This window comes from Symphalangus syndactylus, chromosome X (assembly GCF_028878055.3).
Source record: "Symphalangus syndactylus isolate Jambi chromosome X, NHGRI_mSymSyn1-v2.1_pri, whole genome shotgun sequence".
Classification (NCBI taxonomy): Eukaryota; Metazoa; Chordata; class Mammalia; order Primates; family Hylobatidae; genus Symphalangus; species Symphalangus syndactylus.
The window spans coordinates 68,056,300-68,081,005 of NC_072447.2; the positions used below are offsets into that span (position 1 = coordinate 68,056,300).

A 24,706-nucleotide genomic window follows, 5' to 3' on the forward strand; every position below is an offset into this window, starting at 1 on the left:
AGCACCCTGCTCCTGCTCTAGAATTCCTAGATGATATGAGGTATTCTTATACATCCCAGCTAGACTCAGAACTCCTCAAGGACAGGGTGTGAGTCTCAACCAGTTTTGTATCCCCATTGCCTAGCAGGAGTTTGGGCACATGGAAAACCATTGGGAAACTCTTCACCAGTGAATTAGATAAAGAGAACATAAATGAACGGAAAGAAGAAATGGGAAAAAGAAACAAAAATTGGGGAGAGGAAGGAAGAGGGGGAGAAACAGAGGGAAGTGGGGCAGAGAGACAGGATGTTGAGATTAACAAGAAAAAGAAGGAGACAAAAAGAATGGAGAAAAGGAGACTATAGGGCTAACATGGGATTCTTTTCTCTTCCAATCAGTAGAATCATGCATTAGACTTGGCACAATGAGTATCAGGCTTAGAATCAAATAGACCTGGGTTCATATCCTGGTTCTGTAACTGGCCATATGCCTTTAGACAAGACACTTCACTCCTTGGGCCTTAATTTCCTCAACTATGAAATGGTGAAGAAGTGGTAATGCTAATAAAAGTAGTAATATTGGTATGGCAATAATAGTAATGGCAATAAAAATAGTATGTTACTCACAGGGTTGTTTCGAGGTCATGGAACTTCTTGAGGGAAGACATTTAATCTTAATACTAGTTTTCCTATGCTTAGCACCTAGAGTGGTGTTGGGCACAAAGTATGTGCTCAAGAAGTTATAAAATGTATAAGAATGTAGTAATAGTGATAGTAGTAGTCCTAATGCTGGTAATAATAATGATGGGGCGTTTCTGGTATTGAGGACTTTGGCCTTCTACCTAAGTAAGGTTTTCAGCCAGTAGCTTTTATGGGGTTGTTGAACAAAGGCTTTCAGAGACATACCTTTAGTTGGTGTTCCTATCCAGTTGAGATATCGTGTGAGCTTCGTGGAGATATAGGTCTTGCCTCGAGCTGGTAAACCCACCATGATCACCATTGTGGGGGAATTGGTAAACTGGGGTATGGATGCTGAAAAATAAACAGACACTCAAAAGCTTATCCTCAGATTCATAGGCTCTTCTGGTATTAGGCCAGAAATGTAGAGTTGTAAAGAACATGTCTCCCACCATTACAATAAGGAAAAAACTGGGAAAGTGAAAATTAAGAACTTCTGTCAGACTCATCAGAAAACTAAGGTTGCAGTACCACAAACCTGTAGAAACAACCATCTTCAAGGGAGCCACAGGACCAGGCATTTGCTTACCTAGTGCAGATACCACTGAACAACACACAAACTCATAAGAAGATTCAGCTAAAAATTATAATGAATTACTAAAGGCTGGTTATGGGCTAGTGTGAGAATGTGAAGCCTGTAGGGGCTGCAGATATAAGCAATTTTGCACCCCTTTGCAGAGTTTTCCTCCAGGAAGTCCCCCAGGTGCTGACAAGAAAGACTGCAAAGAATCCTGAGAAAGATATCCTGTAGTTCTGGCTTGGGGAGAACAGTACAATAGCTGTTGCTGAAATTCTGCACAGACTATTTTCCCTATATTCTCTATGGAGCAAAAGCCTTACTATTCAGGGAAAAGGCAACAAAAACTAGCTTGAAAGTACTAGGAGAAACTCACTGCAGCTGGCAGAGCAGAATGGCCAACATCACTGAAACTCTGCCCATACCAATCTACCTTATCTTCCCAAAGGGAAAAAAGTCTTAGTCCTCAGAAGAAAGGGCAACAGAAACTGAGGGCACTGGTGAAAACTCACTACAGCTGGGGGAGAAAATTGAAAAAAAAAAAGCCCTAACCCAGGAGGGGCAGGAAAATGTGCTAGGCCCACTTGGCTTAGAACATAGGAGGGGGGGCAGGAACACTTGTGAAGGTCATACCTCCAACACTCAGGGTAAGCCTGCCTAAGACTGAGACTTAATCAGCATAGCATAGAATGTCCCAGGTCCCCATTCCCCCACTACCAGGCTAAAAAGCATCAGTAAAAATAACAGTGGAATACATCTATAAGAGATTTAAGAGATATATTATCTCCAGGGTGTAGCACAAAGGGCAGAATCAAGGCAAGGAATAAAAACAATGTCTGAAGAAAAAAGCAATCATTAGGACCAGAATAAGTTATGACACAGATGTTGGAAATATCAGACAAGGAATTTGTTTATTTATTTGGGTTATTTTGCTTTCTTTTTTTACATTATATATTCAGGGGTTATATGTGCAGGTTTGTTACCTGGGTATATTGTGCAATGGTGGGGTTTGGGCTTCTAGTGAACCCATCACCCAAATAGCGAACACAGTACTCACTAGGTAGTTTTTCAACTCTTGCTCCCTCCCACTGTTCCCCCTTTTGGAGTCCCCTTTGTCTACTGTTTCCATCTTTATCAGATAGGAAACTTAAAATAGCTATGATGAGTATGTTAAAGGCTCTATTGGAAAAGTTTATCATGCAAGATCAGATAGGTAATTTCGGCAGGGAGGTGAAAAGTATAAGAAAGAATCAAATATAAATGGGAGAGAAAAAAACACAGTAAAAGATCTGAAGACTAGCTTTGATGTGCTCATCAGTAGACTCCGCACAGCTGAGGCATCAGTGAACCTGAAGATAGGTCAATAGAGATCACACAAACTGAAATGCAAAGAGAAAAAAAGAGCAAAAAAAGAAAAGAGAACAAAACATCCAAGAACTGTGGGACAATATCAAACAGTATAACATATACGTATTTAGAACACAAGAAGGGGAAGAAAGAATAAGGCAGAAGAAATATTTGAAGACATAATGGCCAAAATTTTCCAAATTAATGACTGACACCAAACCACAGATTCAAGAAGCTCAGAGAACACCAACCAGGGTAAATACCAAAACCAAACCAAAAACCACACCCAGACAATATCAAATTCAAATTGCAGAAAATCAAGACAAAAATAAAATCTTGAAGATTGCCAGGAAGAAGGTGGTAGGTGGGGAACATCTTACCCACAGAAGAACAAAGAGAAGAATTATACCAGACTTCTTGTCAGAAACCATATAAGCAAAAATACAGTGAAATGAAACCTTTAAAGTATTGTAAGAAAAAAATGTCAATCCAGAATTCCAAGTTCTGCGAAAATATCCTTCAAAAATTAAGATAAAATACTTTTTCAGACAAACAAAAACTGAGGAAACTCAACATCAGCAGACTGTCTTACAGTCTAAATATTAAAGGAAATTCTTCAGACAGAGGGTTACGATATAGGTCAGAAAATTGGGTGTACATAATTAAAGGAAGAGTGTTGCAAAAGGAATAAATGAAGAAAAATATAACTATCATATTTTTAATTGTTCTAAAATACAACTGATCGTTTAAAGCAATAATAGTACCAATGTATTATATGTTTGTTGCATTTGTAAAAAAATAATGGAATACAACAATGAAACAAAGAATGGAAGGAAGGAATTGGGGATAGTCTTGTACTACACATGAAGCAGTATAGTATTATTTAAAGGTGAACCAAATTATATAAAAATGTACATTACAAACTTTGTGGAAATGACTAAAAAAGTTTCTTTAAAAGTTATCTAAATAATAAATAAATACATGAGACAAAATGGGATCATACAAAATGACCAAATAAAATAATGAAAGGCAGAAAAAAGAGGGAAAAAGGAAACAAAAGCCAAATATAGTAAATAGAAAACATCAAGAACATATATAATGAAAAGAAAACAGAAAGATGGTAGATTTTAATCTAACTATATTGATAATCACTTTAAATGTGAATCGACTAAACATTCCAATTAAAGACCGAGATGGTCAGATTAGATTAAAAAGTAGGATCCAACTACATGCCATTTACAAAACATATATAGTTGGGTCCAATTCTCAGACCTTTTATCTCTCACTAACTCAAATATAAAACTCTGATAGAATGCATGGACAACTATATGAAAGTTGAAAGATAAATCTAAGTAGGTAGATCAGAGAAGACACCAGAGTTTGAAGTACCAACTAAACAATTGCAAATTCAACATTACTTTTCCCCCATTCAGTATCCTGAGCATGAATTCAACATGGTGTGCAATCCAAAACGAGCATTGTTTAGCAGACAGAGATGCAGGAGAAGTCTGGGAGTTTTGGCTCAAGGAATGTAAAAGAGAACTAAAATTCAGAGAGAGTGGGGGAAATCCCTTGGGTTTTTATTTACTCCTTTGGTTCCACAGTGGAGGTAGTAAAAGCAAAGGTGGCTCAGAAGCAATAGTGGCCCAGAATGGGAGCCTCCAGGAATCAAAATTCTGTGGGATAAGGTCCTTCCTCTAGGTGAAGCCACGATGTCAAGATGATGCCTTTATACCAGTTTTTCCTCTCCCTCTCCCTCTCGTTCTCACTCTCCCTCTCCCTCTCCCATCCTCAGTCTCTCCTCCTGCTACTTGTTTCTGGAAATGCTAGAACCATGACAGTGGGGAGTTTTTGAAGAGAAAACAGAAATGAGAGCCCAGGGAACTGGAAAGTACTGAAAAGACAAAGGAGAGGGAAGAGTTTTGAAAAAGCAACAGTGTAAAGTTGATTTGAACCCCTGGGCTTACGTCTGACTTGTGACTGCTTTGATCTTCATTAGCATACCAAAGATTTGGAAACTCAACTAGAAAGTACACCTCCACCCAAGTCTCAGACTAACCACTAGATGGTACACATGCAGGACAGACCTATATAGTACTGAAAAAGGCTTGAAAATTGAATTGATGTTGGAACCAAAATATATAAAAGGCTAAAACAAAAATATAGACCTTCTCCATAGGATATAAACAAGATACAGAATCTCAACACAATACTCACAATGTCCAGGATACAAACTACAATCAATCAGCATGCAAATAACCATAAAAATTTCAATTAACATGGAAAAAGACAACAGACATGAATGATGAGATAAGACATTACATTATCTTAAATTAGCTATAATAAAAATGCTTGAATGAACGATAACAAGCGATTTTGGAACAAATATTTAAAACAGAAGCACTCAGTGAAGAAACAGAAGATATAAATAAGAATCAAATGGATATTTTGGACTAAAAATATAATAGCTGAAATAAAAACTCAGGAATGAAAGAGTAGATAGAAATTTCATAGGTATTACAATGACAAGAGTATATAATAGCAATTCTAAACACATAAATTCAACAACATAGATGAAACAAATTCCTCAAAAAGCACAAACTGGCAAAACTTATCCAAAATGTAACAAATAATCTAAATAATCTAAATCCTTCTATAAATATTACTGAAATTGAATTTGTAATTAAAAATCTTCCCCCAAAACACCCAGGTCCAGACAGTTTCACTGGCAAATTTTACCATTCATTTAAAGAAGAAATAGCATCAATTCTATACAATCTCTCTATGAAACTAGAAGACAGGAAAATACATATTAACTTACTCTGTGAGGCCAGCATTACCCTGATATAAAAACTGGAAAAATAAGTGATACAAAAAAAGAAAACTACAAGTCAATATCCCTCATGAACATAAACATAAGAATCCTAAAAAAATGCAAATGAAATTTGGCTATATATAAAATAGATAACTAATATACCACAAGAAAGCACGGTTTTTCCCAGGAATACAAGGCTGGTTCAATTATGAAAATCAATCAAAGCAATCCATTCTAAAGATGTAAAACCCCATGGTATGGTTTGAATGCATCCTCCAAAGTTCATGTGTTGGAACTTAATCTCCAATGCAACAGCATTGAGAGGTGGGACCTTTAAGAGGTGATTAGGTCATGAGGGCTCTACCTTCATGAATAGAGGCTTCTGCCCTCATGAATGAATTAATGGCATTAATAATGGAATGGTTTAGTTAACTCAGAAAACAGTTCCTGATAAAAGGATAAGTTTGGCCCCCACACTCGCATGCACAGGCATGCACATAAGCACACTCTCTCTTGCTGTTTCACCTTCCACAACGGGATGATGCAGCAAGAAGGCCCTCACCAGATGTGGCCATATGATCTTGGACTTCCCAGCCTCTAGAACTGTAAGAAATAAATCTCTGTTCTTTATAAATTAACCAGTCCGTGGTATTCTGTTTTAGCAGCACAAAATAGATTAAGATGGCCCAAATTATATCAGCAGATGAAAAAAAACCTTTTTACAAAATACAATATCCATTCGTAATAAAACTCTTACCAATTTGGAATAGAAGGGAGCTTCCTTAACCAGATAAAGAATATTTACAAAAAATCTACAGCTAATATCATACTTTATGTTGATAGACTAAATGCTTTCTCTCTAATATCAGGAACAAGGCAAGGATGTGCACTCTCACCACTCCTATTCAACATAGTACTGAAAATCCCAGTCAATACTATAAGGCAAGAAAGGAAATATAAGGCATGCAAATTGTAAAGGAAGAAATAAATCTGCCGGGCGCGGGGGCTCACGCCTGTAATCCCAGCACTTTGGGAGGCCGAGGCGGGCGGATCACGAGGTCAGGAGATCGAGACCATCCTGGCTAACATGGTGAAACCCCGTCCCTACTAAAAAAAATACAAAAAATTAGCCAGGCATGTTGGCGGGCGCCTGTAGTCCCAGCTACTCGGGAGGCTGAGGCAGGAGAATGGCGTGAACCCGGGAGGCGGAGCTTGCAGTGAGCCGAGATCGCGCCACTGCACTCCAGCCTGGGGGACAGAGCAAGACTCTGTCTAAAAAAAAAAAAAAAAAAAAAAAAAAAAAGAAATAAATCTGTCCCTGTTCATCCATAATATGATTGTCTGTGTAGAAAATCCCAGGAAATCTATATTTTAATTTATGTTTTATTTTTTGAGACACAGTCTTGCTCTGTCACCCAGGCTGGAGTGCAGTGCCATGATCATGGCTCACTGCAACCTCTGCTTCCCAGGTTCAAGGGCTTCTCATGTCTCAGCCTCCATAGTAGCTGGGATTACAGGCATGTGCCACCACACCTGGCTAATTTTTGTATTTTTAGTAGAGATGGGGTTTCACCATGTTGGCCAGGCTGGTCTCGAAATCTTGGCCTCAAGTGATCTGCCCACCTCAGCCTCCCAAAGTGCTGGGATTATAGGCATGAGCCACTGCGCCCAGCCCAAAATCTATTTTTAAAAACCCTTCTAGTACTAATAAGCAAGTTTATCAAGTTCACAGGATACGATGTCAACACATAAAGTCAATCACAATACTATATACAATCAATAAACAATTCAAAATCAAAATTTAAAAAAAATTTACAATAGTTCTAATAAGATAAAATCATTAGGTATAACACCAATAAAACATGTATAAAAGATCTGTATGCTGGAAATTACAAAATGCTGAATCAAAGAGCTACATAAATAGACATACTGTGTTCATGGACTGGAATACTCAATATGGTAAAGATGTCTATTCTCCCCAAAGTGACCTATATACTTAACACAATACCAATAAAAAACCTATCAGGATATTTTAGATATAGACAAGCTGATCCTAAAACTCATATGGAAGGGCTAAGAAACTAGAATGGCTAAAACAATTTGCAAAATAAAAACAATGTTGCTGAAACTTCAAATTACACTGCAAGGCTATAGTTACCAAAACAGCATGGTACTGGTATAAAAACAGGCACATAGAGCAATGGAACAAAATACAGAACCCAGAAATAAAGCCAAATACTTAGAGCTAACTGATCTTTAACAAAGCATACAATAACATAAAGTAGGGAAATGATACCCTATTTAATAAATGATGCTGGGATAATTGGCAAGCCACATATAGAAGAATAAAACTGGACCCTCCTCTCTCACTTTATACAAAAATCAACTCTTGATGGATCAAAGACTTATACCTCAGACCTGAAATCATAAAAGTTTTACAAGATAACATTGGGAAAACTCTTCTAGACATTGGCTTAGGCAACGAATTCATGACTAAGAACCCAAAAGCAAATGCAACAAAAACAAAAATAAATAAATGGGACATAATTAAACTAAAATGCTTCTGTGCAGCATTAGAAATAATCAGCAGAGTAAACAGACAACCAACAGAGTGGGAGAAAATATTCGCAAACTATGCATTTGATAAAGGACTAACATCCAGAATATACAAGAAACTCAAAACAACTCAGCAAGAAAAAACAAATAATCCCATCAAAAAGTGGGCAAAGGACATGAATATAGAATTCTCAAAAGAAGATAAACAGCAAACAATGAAAAAATGCTCAACATCACTAAATTTCAGGGAAATGTGAATTAAAACCACAATGAGATACCACCTTACTCCTGCAAGAAAGGCCATAATTTAAAAATAAAAAAATACATCTTGACATGGATGTGGTGAAAAGGAAACACTTTCATAGTGCTGGTAGGAATGTAAACTAGTACAACCACTGTGGAAAACAGTATGGAGATTCCTTATAGAACTAAAAGTAGAACTACCATTGGATCCAGCAATCCCACTACTAGGTATCTACCCAGAGGAAAGGAAGTCATTATATGAAAAAGACATGTGCACATGCATGTTTATAGCAGCACACTTCACAATTGCAAAACTATGGAATCAACTTAAATGCTCATCATCTAACGAATGGATAAAGAAAATGTATCCATTTTCTTTATATCATATACCATGGTATATATACACCATGGAATACTACTCAGCTATAAAACAGAATGAAATAATGGCCTTTGGAGCAACTTGGATGGAGATGGAGGCCATTATTTTAAGTGAAGTCGCTTAGGAATGAAAAACCAAATATCGTTATGTTCTCACTTATAAGTGGGAGCTAAGTTATGAAGATGCAAAGGGGTAAGAATGATGTAATGGACTCTGGGGACTTGGGGGGAAGGATGGAAGGAGGGTGAGTGATAAAAGACTACATATTGGGGCCAGTGTACACTGCTTGGGTGACGGATGCACCAAAATCTCAGAAACCATCACTAAAGAACTTACACATGTAACCAAAAACCATCTGTACCCTAAAAACTATTGAAAATAAATAAATAAATAAAACAATGTTGGTGGAATGAACTTTACTACATGATTTTGAGACTTATTATAAAGCCACAATACTCAGGACAGTGTGGTATTGGGAAAAGGATAGCAATCTAGATCAATGAAATAGAATAAAGAGCCCAGAAATAGACCCACTCAAATTTTGGACAAAGTCAACTAATCTTGGACAAAGGTACAAAGTCAATTCAATAGAGAAAATAGTCTTTGCAACAAATGGTGCTAGAACGATCGGAAGTCCACTGCAAAAAATGAACTTGAATACTTAAACCTTACCCAAAAAATAATTCAAAGTGGATCATAGGTCTAAATATAAAATGTAAAACTATAAAACTTCTAAAAAAAAGACTTGGGAGAGAATGTGTAAAATATTGGATATGCCAATTAGTTTTTAGTTACATCACAAAAAGCATTATCCATACAAGAAAAAAAATAGATAAACTGAACTATAAAAATTTAAACATTTTTATTTATGAAAAATTTTAAAATAAAAATTGTTAAATATTTATATATTAAAATTTTTTTATCTGTGAAAGACACAAAGGAATGAAAAATGCCACAGACTGAATGAATATACCTGTACATTATATATCTGGTATATCCAAAATACATAAATAACATTTAAAACTGAACAATAAAAGATAAAATTTAATTTTAAAAATTAGCAAAGCATCTGAACAAACATTTCACCAACCCAAATGTACAGATGGCAAAGAAGTGTATTAAAAGATAATATCAATCATTAGGAAAATGAAAATCAAATGTGTAATGAGAAACACTTCAAGATATAGCTATTAAAATGGCTAGAATTAAATACACATATAAATTTACATGACAATATGAAATGCTGGCAAGGATGTATTACAAAAGGAACTCTCACTCATTGCTAGTGGAAATGCAAAATGATTCAGGCATTTTGGAAAACAGTTTGGCAGTTACTTTTAAAATTTAACATACACTTGACATATGACCTAGCATTTTCACTCATAGATACCTTTGGAAGGGAACTGAAAAATTAAGTTTACACAAAAATGTGTATGAGAATATTTATGGAGCCTTACTAAAAATCACTAAAAACTGGAAACAACCAAGATGCTCTTCAGTTGGTGAATGGATAAACAAATTGTGGTACAATCATAAACTAGAATACCATTCGGCAATTAAGATATTCATACAGCTAGGATGAATCTTAAATGCATTATGCTAAGAGAAAGAAGCCATATCCAAAAGCTGACATGTGATGTAATTCCATGTATATGACATCCTGGACAAGGCAAAATTATAGGAACAGAGAACAGGTCAGTAGTTGCCAGGGGTTGGGGGAGGTCTGAAGGGTTGACTATAATGGGCTGTACAAGAGAATTTTTAGGGAGATGGAATTGTTCTATACGGTACTATGGAAGAGGATATCTGACTTTACACATTTGTCAAAACTCACAAAACTGAATTTTATTGCATTCAAATTTTTATAAATCAACCAAAATGTCTGAGCAACTCAATATTGAATGCAGTTTGCAACAAATGGTTCTAACTATATTACAAGTGTATATATCATAATCTCACTAAATGGGGTGGAGAAAGAAAACCTGAAATAACCACAAAAATAGTGTTTTGCCGAATATTTTAAGACTAATGACAGAAAGTAATTGTGTGTAGACACTGTACTCTAATTGGTAAAATTGTTTCTCCCAGGGGTATGTGTTAACAATTCTGAAACTACCGGTGTAGTAGGGTGGAATAAATAAATAAATAAATAAATAAATAAATAAATAACTTGTAGATAATGAGAGTCAGGTATTTCACAGTCTAAGAAAGAAGCTCATAGTAAACAAGGGAGAAGGTCTAGAATGATGCCTTATAGTGCAATTTAGGGTCAGAAATGGTATTAACTCATGTTTATTTTAACATATATACAGACACCAAAATACAGATGGGTTAGGATGCACACAAATATTTCTTAGCTCTGTCTGCTGAGAGGGCTAGAATTAATGATACCCTAAAAGTAGCAAAAGCATCCAGATCTTGGTTTCCAAATACCAATTTTCAATTACACAAATCATGGTTTCTTGGAGAAGAGGCTGGTGTATCTTGCAAAAAAGTAACGAAGTGCTAGAAAAATAAGGAGAATAAGAGTATATCAAAGGGACACAGGAAGGGAAAAGACAGGGATGAATAAGTGGAGCATAGAGGATTCTTAGGGCAGGGAAACTAATACTGCATACATGTCATTATAAATTTGCTCAAGCCTATAGAATGTGCAACTCCAAGAGTGAACCCGAAAGTAAACTATGGACTCTGGGTGATAGCAATGTGTCAATGTAGGTTCATCATTTGTAACAAATACCCTTGTGGCAGCGGATATTGATAATGGGAGAGGCTATGCATGTGGAGGGCAGGAAGGGAGAATATGGGAAATCTTGGTACCTTCTGCTCAATTTTGCTGCAAACCTAAAACTACTGTAAAATATAAAGTCTATTAAAAATAGAACAGAACGCAGGAGCCAATATGAAAGAGTTCCTAATGGGCAAAGCTGGGACAAGGTGACCAACAAAATAAATAAGTTGAGTATTACAACCCAAATAATTAAATATTTATGAGTACACACTTATATACATACACTGTTGAATAAATAAGTAGGGGAGAAAGGAAAAATCTTTATAGAGGGATTCCAAATAATAAATGTAGAATAAATAAGGGAAGCAGAAAATCTTCATTAGAACACTACTGTAATAATTACCACAGGCACGATCCACTGATTGCTGCTAAAATTAGTGAGTGAAACTTTAAGGAGAATCTGAAGAGTTGCATAGGCTCAAATAATTTTACCCAAATTATTACAGTGTTTTTAATAAATTTCCACAAATTAGTTGATACTTCTCCCTCTAGGGGGTGGCATTTAATTTCCCTCCCCTTGAGTGTGGGCTGGACATAATGATTCACTTCCAAAGAATACAGTATAGAAAAGAAAAATAGTAACCTGGTAGACCACAACTAATCTAAGAGTTCAAGGTTAATATCATCAGCAATAAGTTATGTTGATATAATCTTCCCTCTGATGTGATGTGATGAGAAGGATACCTCACCTCTATGGTATTCTCCTTAAAACCCACAGCCCCAGTCTAAACATGAGAAAATATCAGAAAATGTCAAATTGAGGGTCATTTCACAAAATACTTGACCAAAATTGTCAAAGTTATGAAAAACAAGGAAAGACTGAAAAGCTGTCACAGATTGGATGATTCTAAGGAAATAAGACAATTAATCCCAACGTGGTATGCTGGATTGGACCCTGGAACATAAAAAGGACATTAGTGAAAAAACTGAAGAAGTCTGAATAAATTATGTAGTTTAGTTAATAGTAACTTACCCATGTTAATTTATTAGTTTTGACAAATACACCATGCTTACGTAAAGTGATAACATTGGTGGAAGCTGAATGAAAGGTATACAGGAATTCTACAATTGTTCTGTAAATCTAAAATTATTTCAAAATAAAAAGCTAAAAAATTAAAAAGCTTACTCCCAGGACAGACTTAGGTAGTAGCCATTCACTTCCTGAATGCTTTCCCTTCCTATCTAGTCACTTCAGGTGGATAAAACTCTTATTTCTCCTATCACCTAATCATGTTTTTAGAAAAGGATCTTATGACAGCTGGTCACATTTTTCTCAAGCTCTTCTGTAAACTTTCAGGTAATTTTAAGTAATACGGTATCTTACTCAAGTTGTATATGGTAGAATATAGAAGAGAGATTTCTATTTCTGGTGATATTTTAGGCTGTATTTGTAAAGAGTCCTTCCAAATACAAAACACCTAAAAATACTGGATTTAAAACAAATAAAGCATGGCTGAGCTGGTGTGAAAGCAACGGAAATCCTCAGAGGCCAGGAATGAGAAAATAATTACTGATCTAAAGAGATAAATAAGCACTAAAATCCATGTTTACCCTGGTAGCCTGGAGCAGTGTTTCACAAGCATGAAATCAATTCAGTGGGTGCAATAGGCAGCATACAATATCACCCTTAATGATCCATACCTCTTGTTATTCATGACATTGTGTAGTCACTTACTTTTGAGTGTGGGCTGAATCTAGTGACTTGCTTTTAACCCATAAAATAAGGCAAAAGTGATGGGATATCACCCCTGAGATTTTATCACAAAAAGACTGGCCGTCCATTTTGTTGGTCCTCTTTGGCTCTCTCATTGACTTGTTCTGTTGGAAGCCAGCTGTCATGTTGTGAGCTTCCCTAGGGAGAGACCCACATGGCAAGAAGTTGAGGATGGTCTCTGGTCAACAGCTAGTGAGAAACTAAGGACCTCATTCCAATATGTTACGAGGAACTGAATCTTGCCAACAACCTTGTGAGTAAGTTGGAAGTGGATCCCTATCCACTCACTTCTACCCAGTAGAACCTTGAGATGACCAAAGCTTCAGCCAATACCTTGATTGTAGCCTTATTAGAGATCCTGAGCCAGAGGACCCAGCTGAGCTGTGCACTGATCTCTGACCCACAGAAACAGAGAAAATAGATGTTTGCTGTTTTAAGCCACTACGTTTTGAAGTTAATTTATGACACAGTAGTTGACAAAATAATACAGTGGATCATAAAAAGCATATTTTTTGATTTAACACACACACACACACACACACACACGTGTGTGTTTATTGAGTGGCAAAGTGAAAAACGATGTTTCTTCTCTGGGCCATTGTCAAAGGATTGACACATTTCTGGCTTAAAACTTGGGCTTTAAGAGATAGCACGTATAGAGGATAGTAAACAAAACTCTTTGGGCTTAAAGTAGGAAGTTGGATCTCAGAGCCTGACTAAAGTGTGGACCAGACAAAGGTGACATAATCAGTGGGTGAAGAAGAAGCACCTAACTGAGACTGTCTCAACTTTGGCTCAACCGTGGAGGGAAACAAAAGAGTGAATAGTTCCTGAGATGTCCCAGCCCAGTCCTGCATTTATGTGGGTTTGGGGCTGGGATGTACATTACCTGTGTAGAAAAAAAAAGCCAACACACACACACACACACACACACACACACACACACACACACACGAGAAAAACCTGTATGAATAAGAATCCACAGAAACAAACCAAATAATCAGAATTGCAAAAGCTATAATTGGAATTATCTGATTTATACTGTGAAATAAGCATTGGTTGTATGTTTAAAGAAATGAAGAAGGTATCAAAAGTATGTCAACGAAATGTGAGACTATCAAAGAAAGACTACATGAATTTTTAAAAGAATCAAACACAGCTTCTAGAAATTAGAAATGAGAGCATTAAAATTAAAAACTCAATGTATGAGGGTTAAATAGCAAATTAAACAGAGGTGATGAGATAATGAACTGGAAAATAAATCTGAAGAAATTATATAGAAAGTACTATAGGAATAACAAGATATGGAAATATAAAATAGAGCTTAAAACACAAGGCTAGAATGATAAAGTCTACCATGGGTTTAATTACAGTTCCAGAAAGAAAAGAATTGATGAAAGATACCAGTCCTCAAGTTAGGGAAGCCCAACTTTAAACAAAAATAAAAACAAGCAACATTTAGAAAAATCATAATAAAATTTCAGAACACTAAAGCCGAATAGATCTTAAAAAGCAATCAAAGATAAAAGACAGTTTACCTAACAAGTAACAATTAGATTCGCAGTTGACTTCTCAACAGCAATAATGAAAACCAGAGATAGTGAAATAATATTACTGAAGTTCTATGAGAAAATAACTTTCAACCCAGAATTGTATACTCAGAAATAAGTCTCTTCAAGAATGAGGATGCCATAAACACATTTTCATGCAAACAACTCTAAGAGAATTTATTACCAACAGACCCTCAATAAGGGTTCTATGGAATGTACCTCAGACAGAAGAAAAATGGTACCAAAAGAAAGAGCTAAGAGACAAGAAGAAATGGTGAGCAAGTAAAATGGTAAACATGTGTGTCAAACTAAGCCAACATTGACTTGAGAAACACCAGTAAAAATGTCTATTTCATGGGTTTATAAAACAACTAAGCCAGGAACTTCTAGTTTCAGTTCCAAGAGCTTGGGAGTTCTTGCTCTCATTTTCACAATAAGAAAAATTTCATCACACTGAAAATCAGTGACTTTTCTGGGACCCATTAGAGAAGTGAGGCCATAGAGAAAACTACTACCTTGAAATCTGAAGAGTCAGGCACTTTCAGAGAGAGAGAAAGCATCTGAAATTTGCTTATCTCGTGCGGAAAGCACTGGATGCCAGAAGCTAGTTAATACTTAAATACTACAAACAACTTTACACTTGTAAATTTATCTATTTAGAATATATGGATCAATTCCTTGAAAACCACAGCCACTCACTAGTCAGCCCAAAATAAAACAGACACTCGAATAATCCTATAAACATTAAAATAATTTAGTTCAACATAAAATCTCCAGAAATAGAAATCTCCAGACCCAAATGTGTTTACTTCAAAAGTCTATAACACTTTTAAAGAAGAATTAATGCAAATTTTAAACAATATTTTCAAGGAAACAAGAAGAGGAGGGAATATTTTCAACTAATTTTATGAGGCCAGAATTACCCTGATACCAAAACCAGACAAATGGATTACCAAAAACCCCAAAACTCTATAGTCCACTCTCTCATAAACTTAGATGCAAAAATCCTCAACAAAATATTGGCAGACAGAATCCAACATTACATGAAAATAATTACAGTCAGTCCTCCACATCTGTGGGTTCCACATCTGCAGATTCAACCAACAGCAGATAGAAAATACTTTTAAAAACAATAAAAGTAACAAGAATAAAACACTACAAATAAAAAGCAATACAGTATAACAACCATTTACATAGCATTTACATTGTGTTAGGTATCACAATTAATCTACAGATGATTTAAAGTGTATGAGAGGATATGTGTAGGTTATACGCAAACACTAGGCCATTTTATAAAAGGGACTTGAGCATTCATGGATTTTGGTATCTGCAGGGGTTCCTAGAACCAATCCTCTGCAGATACTGAGGGATGACTGTATATGCAATGATTAAGTGGGATTTAGTACAGGTATGCAAGACTAGAATAAAATTCAAAAAATCAATTAATGTAATCCACCCTATCAACAAACTAAAGAAGAAAAATCAATACATACTGACAAAGCACTTCATAAAACCCATTAATGATAAAAACTTTCAGCAAGTTAGGAATAGAGATGAATTACCTAAACTTGATAGGCACTCCTTTCTTTAAATAATTTTAATGAGTTTGAGCATTCAGCAATTCATGAATTGGGAAGCACAATACACAAGCAGTTCAGAGCTCCACTGAGGGGGATCAAGGGAAAACTTTTATAAGGTGTTCTCAGAAGAAAGACGAAATAAATATTTGATTGCTTAAAGTAGAAAGTCCATAGTTAGAGGTTAGTTGGTGGTTTCTGAATGGTTAAGCTTAAGATTTTATATTTTCATTTTTTATTTTAAGTTCAGGGGTACATGGGCAAGTTTCTTAGTGAGATAAATTAATGTCACAAGAGTTTGTTGTACAGATTATTTTGTCACCCAGGTGTACCTATTACCTATTAACTAGCACCCATTAGTTATTCTTCCTGATCCTCTTCTTTCTCTCACCCTCCACCCTCAGGTAAGTCTCAAATGTGTGTTGTTCCCCTCTGTGTCCATATGTTCTCATAATTTAGCTCCCACTTACAAGGGAGAACATGCAATATTTGGTTTTCTGTTCCTATTTTAGGTTGCTAAGGATAATGGCCTCCAGCTCCATCCATGTCCCTGCAAAGGACATAATATCATTCTTTTTTATGGCTGCATAGTATTCCATGGTATACACATACTACATTTTCTTTATCCAGCCTATCATTGATGGACATTTAGGTTGATTCCATGTCTTTGGTATTGTGAATAGTGCTGCAATGAACATATGTCTGCATGTGTCTTTATAATAGAACAATTTATATCCCCTTGGGTATATACCCGGTAATGGGATTGCTGGGTTGAATGGTAGTTCTGTTTTTAGCTCTTTGATGAATTACTACACTGCTTTCCACATGGTTGAGCTAATTTACATTCCCACCAGCAGTGTATAAACATTCACTTTCTTCTGCAATCTCGCCAGTATCTGTTATTTTTTCACTTTTTTATGATAGCCATTCTGACTGGTGTGAGATGGTATTTCACTGTGGCTTTGATTTGCATTTCCCTAATGATCAGTGATGTTGAGCGTTTTTTCATATGCTTGTTGGATGTATGTGTGTCTTCTTTTGAACAGTGTCTGTTCATGTCTTTTGCCCACTTTTTAATATGGTTGTTTTTTTCTTGTAAATTTGTTTAAGTTCAACTTGATAAGAAACTTCTACAAAGCAAACAAAAACTATCACCAACATTATACTTAAAAGTGAAAGACTAAATGCTTTCCCCCTAACATCAGGACTAATGTAAGGATTTCCACCTTCTCCACTCTTTTGACATAGTACTAGAAGTTCTAACCACTGCAATAAGGCAACAAAAGGAAATAAAAGGCATGCAGTTTGGAAAATAATTTAAAAAAATTCCCTATTTGCAAATGTCATGATTGTCTACATAGAAATATCCCCCTAAACTACAGAAATTCCTTGAACTAACAAGTGAGTTCATCAAGGCTGCAAGACACAAGATCAACACACAAAGACAATCTTGAGACTTTCATTTCTGGCATGACAGCATGAGGAGCTCTGAAGACCCAGTCTCTAATAAAACAAGCTCAGCTGGCAAAAATTACAACACAACAACGTTTTAAAATCTCTGGAAATTGTCTTAATGGAATACAGCACATGAAGATATTTTTATTCAAGAAAATCTACTGAAATTTGGTAAGAACACAGTCTTTCACACATGTGCCATGCTACTGTTCCCAACCTTACTACTGTCTCCTCACTACTGGCTCCAAGCTTAGCTTGATAGAAGCTCCACTTAAGGTGTATATAGCCAAGAAGAAGCTCCCTTTCATCTTGGAGAGAATGTCCCATCAATACTGGCATCTTACTGGAAGGAGCAGAGAGCTAGCATTTAGCATTCCCTTCAGCTCAGAATTGCAGAGGCTAAATTCCTGGCAAGTGTGGTTAAGAGGTTGGAGGATCCCTTCCTCCTCCTAGTTTTTACTCATAGAATGGAGGCTATATACCAGGTGCAATAGGCTAAGAATACGGAGGTCCTGATTACCCTCATTCCATCTTGCTCATAGGGTAGGTTCCACACCAGGACAGGCAAACTAAGACCAGAAGCTGCTGCCTCGCCCAGCACCCAGAACAGTGCTCAGACAGTATACCCATGGAGAGAGGAAATTCATAAGATGAGAGAGCTCTGAAACTCTCCCCCCAAAACTAACTTTATTTTTAACATAGTACAAAGAAGCTCAAGCCCAAGGATGTTCTCAAAAACTACAAGTTCACTTAACTAACAGCAACATAGGCCAGCTCGTTCATCAGAGAGAACAAGAGAGACAGGGACAGGTAAGAAGAGCCCTTCTAGGGTATGAAGAAACTTCCAAGACTTACTTCACAAACTACTCCTGCTAGAGTTTAATTAGATAAGGCTGCTGGGCAATGCATGCTTCAGGACACTGCCAAACAAACAAACAAACAAAAAACAAAAACAAAATACAGCGTTCAGCTAGTAATTAGTGGAGCCTAGAGTGTAATACCCCCATGTGGGCTGACAGCTTAATAGAGAGACTGGGAAAAAGTCAAAGAAAGCCCAAATTACCTGCAAGCTAAAAACTATGCACTCCAAGAAGCAACACTGAAGGGTTCATACTGCAGGGAAACATACTTTAAAAATAGCCTGGCCAAGTCACAAAGCAAAGAGTTATACAGAAATAAGGAAATGATACCAGAAGGTAATTCAAACCCACAGGAACAAATGAAAATAATAGAAAATAATAAATACATACATGTTCTCCTTAATTTTCTCAGCTTCCTTAAAACATAAAATTATATAAAATAATAATTATAATGATGTATTGTTTAGTTTTTAGCATATACAGATATAATATATATATTATAATAGCTCAAAAAGGAAGGTGGAAGAGAGCTATATAGGAGTAAAATTTTTATATCTCATTGGAACTAAATTAGTACAAATCTGAAGCACACTGATGTATGATGTATGTGAAAAGCCCTAGAACAACCACGAAGAAAATACCTCAAAAATATATAATAAAAAATGATCAAATGAATTAAAAAGTTAAACTAAAATAATTAGAATAATTCATTTAATGCAAAAGAAAGCAGTAAAGGAGGAATAGAGGGAAAAGACATGAGCTCTATGGAAAAATAAAACTGCATATTTAAACCAACTATATCAATAATGATTTTAAATCAGAACAGATTAATCAACCCAATCAAAAGGTAGAGAATATTTAACTGAATACAAACAAACAAGATCCAACCGCATGCTGCCTACAGAAGATACATTTTAGACTGAAAGATACAAGGCAGGCCTGGTGGCTCATGCCTATAATCCGAGCACTTTGGGAAACCAAGGTGGGAGGATCCCTTGAGCCCAGAAGTTTGAGACCAGCCTGGGCAAAATAGTGAGACTCCATCTCTACTCTAAAAAAGAAAGAAGAAAAAAGAGAAAGAAGCAAATAGATTAAAAGTAAAAGAATGTAAGTAATACATCATGCAAACAGCAACCACAAGAAATTTGGAGTGACCATACTAATATGAGACAAAATGGATGTTCAAAAACATTACTAGAGATATATAGGGATATTTAATAATGACAAAAGGGTCAATCCATAATGAATATATCACAATTATAAACGTATATGCCTAAACAACAGAGCCGCCAAATACATGAAGCAAAACTGGCAGAACTGAAGGGAGAAATAGACAATCCACTGACAATAGTTGGAAACTTCAAGACCACTCTTTCAATAATGGATAGAACAACTACATAGAAGATCAACAACAGGGAAATAGAGGACTTCAACACAAAGTAGTAATAACAAACATCTGTAAAACACTCCATCTCCAAACAGCAGACTATACATTTTTCCAAAGTGTACATCAAACATTCTCCAAGACAGACAATATTCTAGGCCATAAAACAAGCTTCAATAAATTTGGAAGAATGGAAACCATTTAAAGTATGTTCTCTAATCATAATGGAGTAAAATAAAAAATTAATAACCGAGAGAACTTTGGGAAATTCACAAATATGGGAACCTAAAGGAAACAGAAGAAGGATATAATAAGGATTAGAGGTGAAAATAATAAAACAGAGACTAGGAAAGCATTAGAAAAAAATCAACAAAATCAAAAGTTGGTTATTTGAAAAAATTAATAAACTTGACAAACCTTTAGTGAGACTGACCAAGAAAAAAGAGAAAACTCAATTTAATAAATTCAGGAAAAAAGAGGAAACATTACTACTGACTTTATGAAAATAAAAAGAATTATAAGCAAATATTATGAACAATCATAAACTGTATGCCAACACAATAAATGTCTTAGGTGAAATAGACAAATTATTAGAATGATACAAACTCTCAAAACTGACTAAAAAAGAAATGAAATCCAAATAGATCTATAACAAGGGATTGAATAAGTAATGAAAAACCTTGCCACAAAGAAAAGTCCAGGATTAGATGGTTTCACTGGTGAATTCTAGCAAACATTTAAAGAATAATACGATTCTTCAAAAGCTCTTTCAAAAAATAGAAGAGAAGGAAGCACTTCCCAACTCGTTCTATGAGGCCAGTATTTCTGTGCTGCCAAAGTTAGGCACATATATTAGAAGAAAAGAAAATTACAGACCAACAGCTGTTATGAATATGGATGTAAAAATCCCCACAAAACACTAGCAAACTGAACTCAGGAATGTATAAAAGGATTTATATGTATACATTATATATATGTATATATTACACTTATACTTTATACATCACAATCAAGTTAGATTTATTATAGGAATGCAAGCTTGATTTAACCTTTGAAAATCAATTAACGCAATAGACCACATCAATAGAATTAAGGACAAAAACCATATGATCATCATAATAGGCACAGATAAAGCATTTGGGAAATTAAATACCCCTTCATGATAAAACCAACAACAAATTAAGACAAGAAGGAAAAGTCCTAAACCTAATAAAAGACACCAGTGAAAAACCCACAGTGAATATCACACTTAATGGCGAAAGATTGAATAGTTTCCCCCATGCCCCCTGCCAAGATCAGTAACAAGAGAAGGATGTCTGTTTTCTAGTAGAGGTTATAGCCAAGGTAATTAGGTAAGAAAAAGAAAATAAAAGGCATCTGGATTGGAAAGGAAGAGATGAAATTATTTCTATTTGCAGATAACATAATCTTGTATATAGAAAATCCCAAGGAATGCACTAAAAAACACCATTGGACCTAATAAATGAGTCCAGCAATGTTGCAGAATATAAGATCAACATATAAAAATCAATTACATTTCTATAAAGTAGCCATGAGCAAACAAAATGAAATTAAGTAAAGCAATTCTATTTACAATAGCATCAAAACAATAAAATGCTTAAAAGAACACTTTAAAAAATGTAAAACACTCTGAAAACTACAAAACGTTGCTGAAAATAATTAAAGACCTAAGTAAATGCAACAACATCTCATGTTCAGGGACCTAAAACTTATTATTGTTAAGATGGTAATTCCCTAACTAATCTATAGATTAAATGTAGCCTCTGTCAAAGTTTCAGCTTAATTCTTTGCAGAAATTAATAAATTGGTCTTAAAATTTATATGGAAATGCAAAGGACCTAGAATAGCCAAAACAATCATGAAAACAATCTGAAAAAGACCAAAATTAGAAGACATACTTCCCAATTTCAAAATTACAATTAAACTACAGTAATCAAGAATGTGTGGTACTGGTATAAGGGTAGAGATACATATAAACCAATGGAATAGAACTGAAAGCCCAGAAGTAAACCCTTCAACTTATAGTCACCTGATTTTCATCAAGGGTGCCAAGACAATTTAGTAGGGGAAAGAAGAGTCTTTTCAAAAAATGCTACTAGGACAACTGGGTATCCACATGCAAAAGAACGAAGCTGGATTCCCATCTCACATCACATGCAAATGTTAACTCAGAATAAATTGAAAAACCTAAAGGTAAGAGCTAAGACTATAAAACTCTTAGAAAAAAGCCTAGGCATAAATCTTTGTGACTTTGCATGCTACAACATGGATTAACCTTGAAAACATGCCCAAAGAAACGAGCCAGATACAAAAGGCCACATATTGTATGATTTCCCTTGTATAAAATGTCCAGAATAGGCAAATCCATTGAGACTGAAAGTAGCTTAGTGGTTGCCAGGGGCTAAGGGGAGAGGGTCATCTGGAGTGAGTCTAGAGTATGGAATTCCTTTTTGGCATAAAGAAAATGTCCTGGAATTAGTGGTGATGGTTACACGACTATGTGAATATACTCAAAACAAACTGACTGTATACTTCAAAATGGTGAATTTTATGGTATGTGAATTATATCTCGATCAAAAACAATTTTTTTAAAATGTAGGAAAACACATACCAGGCAAATATTAAGCTAAATAAAGCTAATGTAGGTATATTAATATGAGAAAAAGATTGATTATAGCGCAAAAACGTCAATGATACCAAATTACCAGGTATTACCAGAGTTAATAATTTCCTTACATGGTGATAAAATATTTAATTCACAAGGAAGATATAGCAATTCTAAATTTGTTTGTAACTACGAACTTTCAAGATTGACAGAATTACAAGGAGACATTAACAAATTTTCCATATCAACAGGCAGCCAAAACCCCGGAAGAATATAGAACATTTGAGCCAGATTAACAAACACAACTTAATCGAGGTATATAGTACACTAAACACAACTGTAAAATGCACATTCTTTTCAAGTGCTCTTGGAATATTTACCAGATTGTCCATAAGTTGGTCCATAAAGCAAGTCTCAACAGATTTCAAAGAACTGAAATAGTACAAAGTTTGTTCTCTGACCAGAATGGAATTAAAATAGAAATGACAAGAGCACTGATCTATCAAAACAGAAGCTGGTCCAAGGGCTGGCACCGAGTACTGGAGGCCTCCTGCTGTGGTAGGCATTAATCCTTTAGTTGCTAGATGATAATCAGTAGGTCCTGGCTGTCCTGGGAAAGGAATTGAGGTGGCCAGGGTAACTGGGTAAGTGTTGGAGAGACTAAAAGAGCCTGGGACAGTGCCTATTTATTAAATGGACTATAAATATTTTGAAAATTCATATGGCCATACGATTATGAATCTGTGGAATATCAGCCCTGTTTAGTAGGCCAATTATAGCATTGAATACTTAAATTAGAAAAGAAGAAAGTCCGAAAATGAATGAGCTGAGCAGCATACAACTCTATTAGTTAAAAAAGAACAACAGAATAAATCCAAAGAAAATAGGAGAAACAGAATAATGATGAAAAATAGCTAAATAGAAAATAAAGATAACAAAGGATCAAAAAGTCAAAAGCTGATTATTTTAGAAGAATTATAAAAGTGTCAAACTTATAGCAAGATTGATCAAGAGAAAAAAGAAGGTGCAAATAAATAACATTATAATGAAAGAGAAGCTATAACCACAAATGCAACAGAGATAAAAAAGATACAAAGATAAGAACTTTACACAAAATAAATTTGAAAACTGATGTGAAGTAGAAAAATTCATAGAAAACCATAACTTAGGAAAGCTTAAGAAAGCTAACTTTAGTGAAAATAGCAAACTGAAAGGACTCTATAACTGATAAAAGAGATTGTATCAGTTAAAATGTGAAAGGAGACACCAGGTCCAGATATTTTACCTAAAAATGCTGCCAGGTAAAATATTTGAGGAATGGCTAGTTCTGCAGACAACCTCTGTCAGAGGACAGAATGAAAGGAAATAGTTCCCATCTGATTTTATGAGGTTAGTATAATCTTGACACTCTTGGAAAAATTACAGGCCAATCTCTTTCCTGAGCAAAATGCTAAAATCCTAAACAAAATATTAGTGAAAGAAATTCAGAAGTTTTTATTTATCCCAGGACTGCAAGATTATTTCAACACAAGAAAAACTCTAATGTAATGTACCACATTAATGGGTTAAAATAGAAAATTAATGTCATTTCAGTGAATACAGAAAACATGTTTAATAAAATTCAATATTCATTCATCTTTTAAAAATTGTATTGGCAAATTCAGAATAAACAGGAACCTCTTTAACCTGTTAAATGATATCTACCAAAAAAACTACAGCAAATTTGCTCAATGGTGAAACTTAAAATCGGGATCAGCATAAGAATATACACTATTAACATTTCTTTTCAACGTGTACTGCACATCTCGTGTGTGTATATTAAAGGTGGGAGGTCTTAGCAGTGTAATAATGTAAGAAAGATAAAAACAAGGGTTGTGGGGAAAATGAAAGCTGTCATTTACATACAAATTATCAAAACTCATAAGAAAGTTTAGCAGGTTTGCTAGTTACAAATTCATTACATGAGAAACAAATACAGTTGTATACATTAGCAACATACTGCTATAAAATTTAATTTTCTAAAAAGGTACTCTTTAAGATAGCAACAAAAAATAAGCCAAAAACATCTTACAATGGCATGCAAACCTTTTATAGATTAAATTATAAAACTTCACTCAACATGAAAAAGCCTGAATATATGGAGTGATATACCATGTTTAGGGAAGACTCAATGTCA

The 24,706-nt window shown here is 35.2% G+C and overlaps 1 protein-coding gene across 5 annotated transcripts in view; it reads right to left on the reverse strand.

The window, feature by feature from the left end:
* The window catches only part of PFKFB1 (6-phosphofructo-2-kinase/fructose-2,6-biphosphatase 1), a 62,999-nt gene that overhangs the window by 29,520 nt on the left and 8,773 nt on the right, over positions 1 to 24,706 (reverse strand). For all 5 annotated transcript variants that reach the window (XM_063634826.1, XM_055267962.2, XM_055267963.2 and 2 more), the window contains one exon: positions 885 to 1,010. In XM_063634826.1, coding sequence (XP_063490896.1) covers positions 885 to 1,010 — 126 coding nt within the window. The remainder of the gene's footprint in view (positions 1 to 884; positions 1,011 to 24,706) is intronic.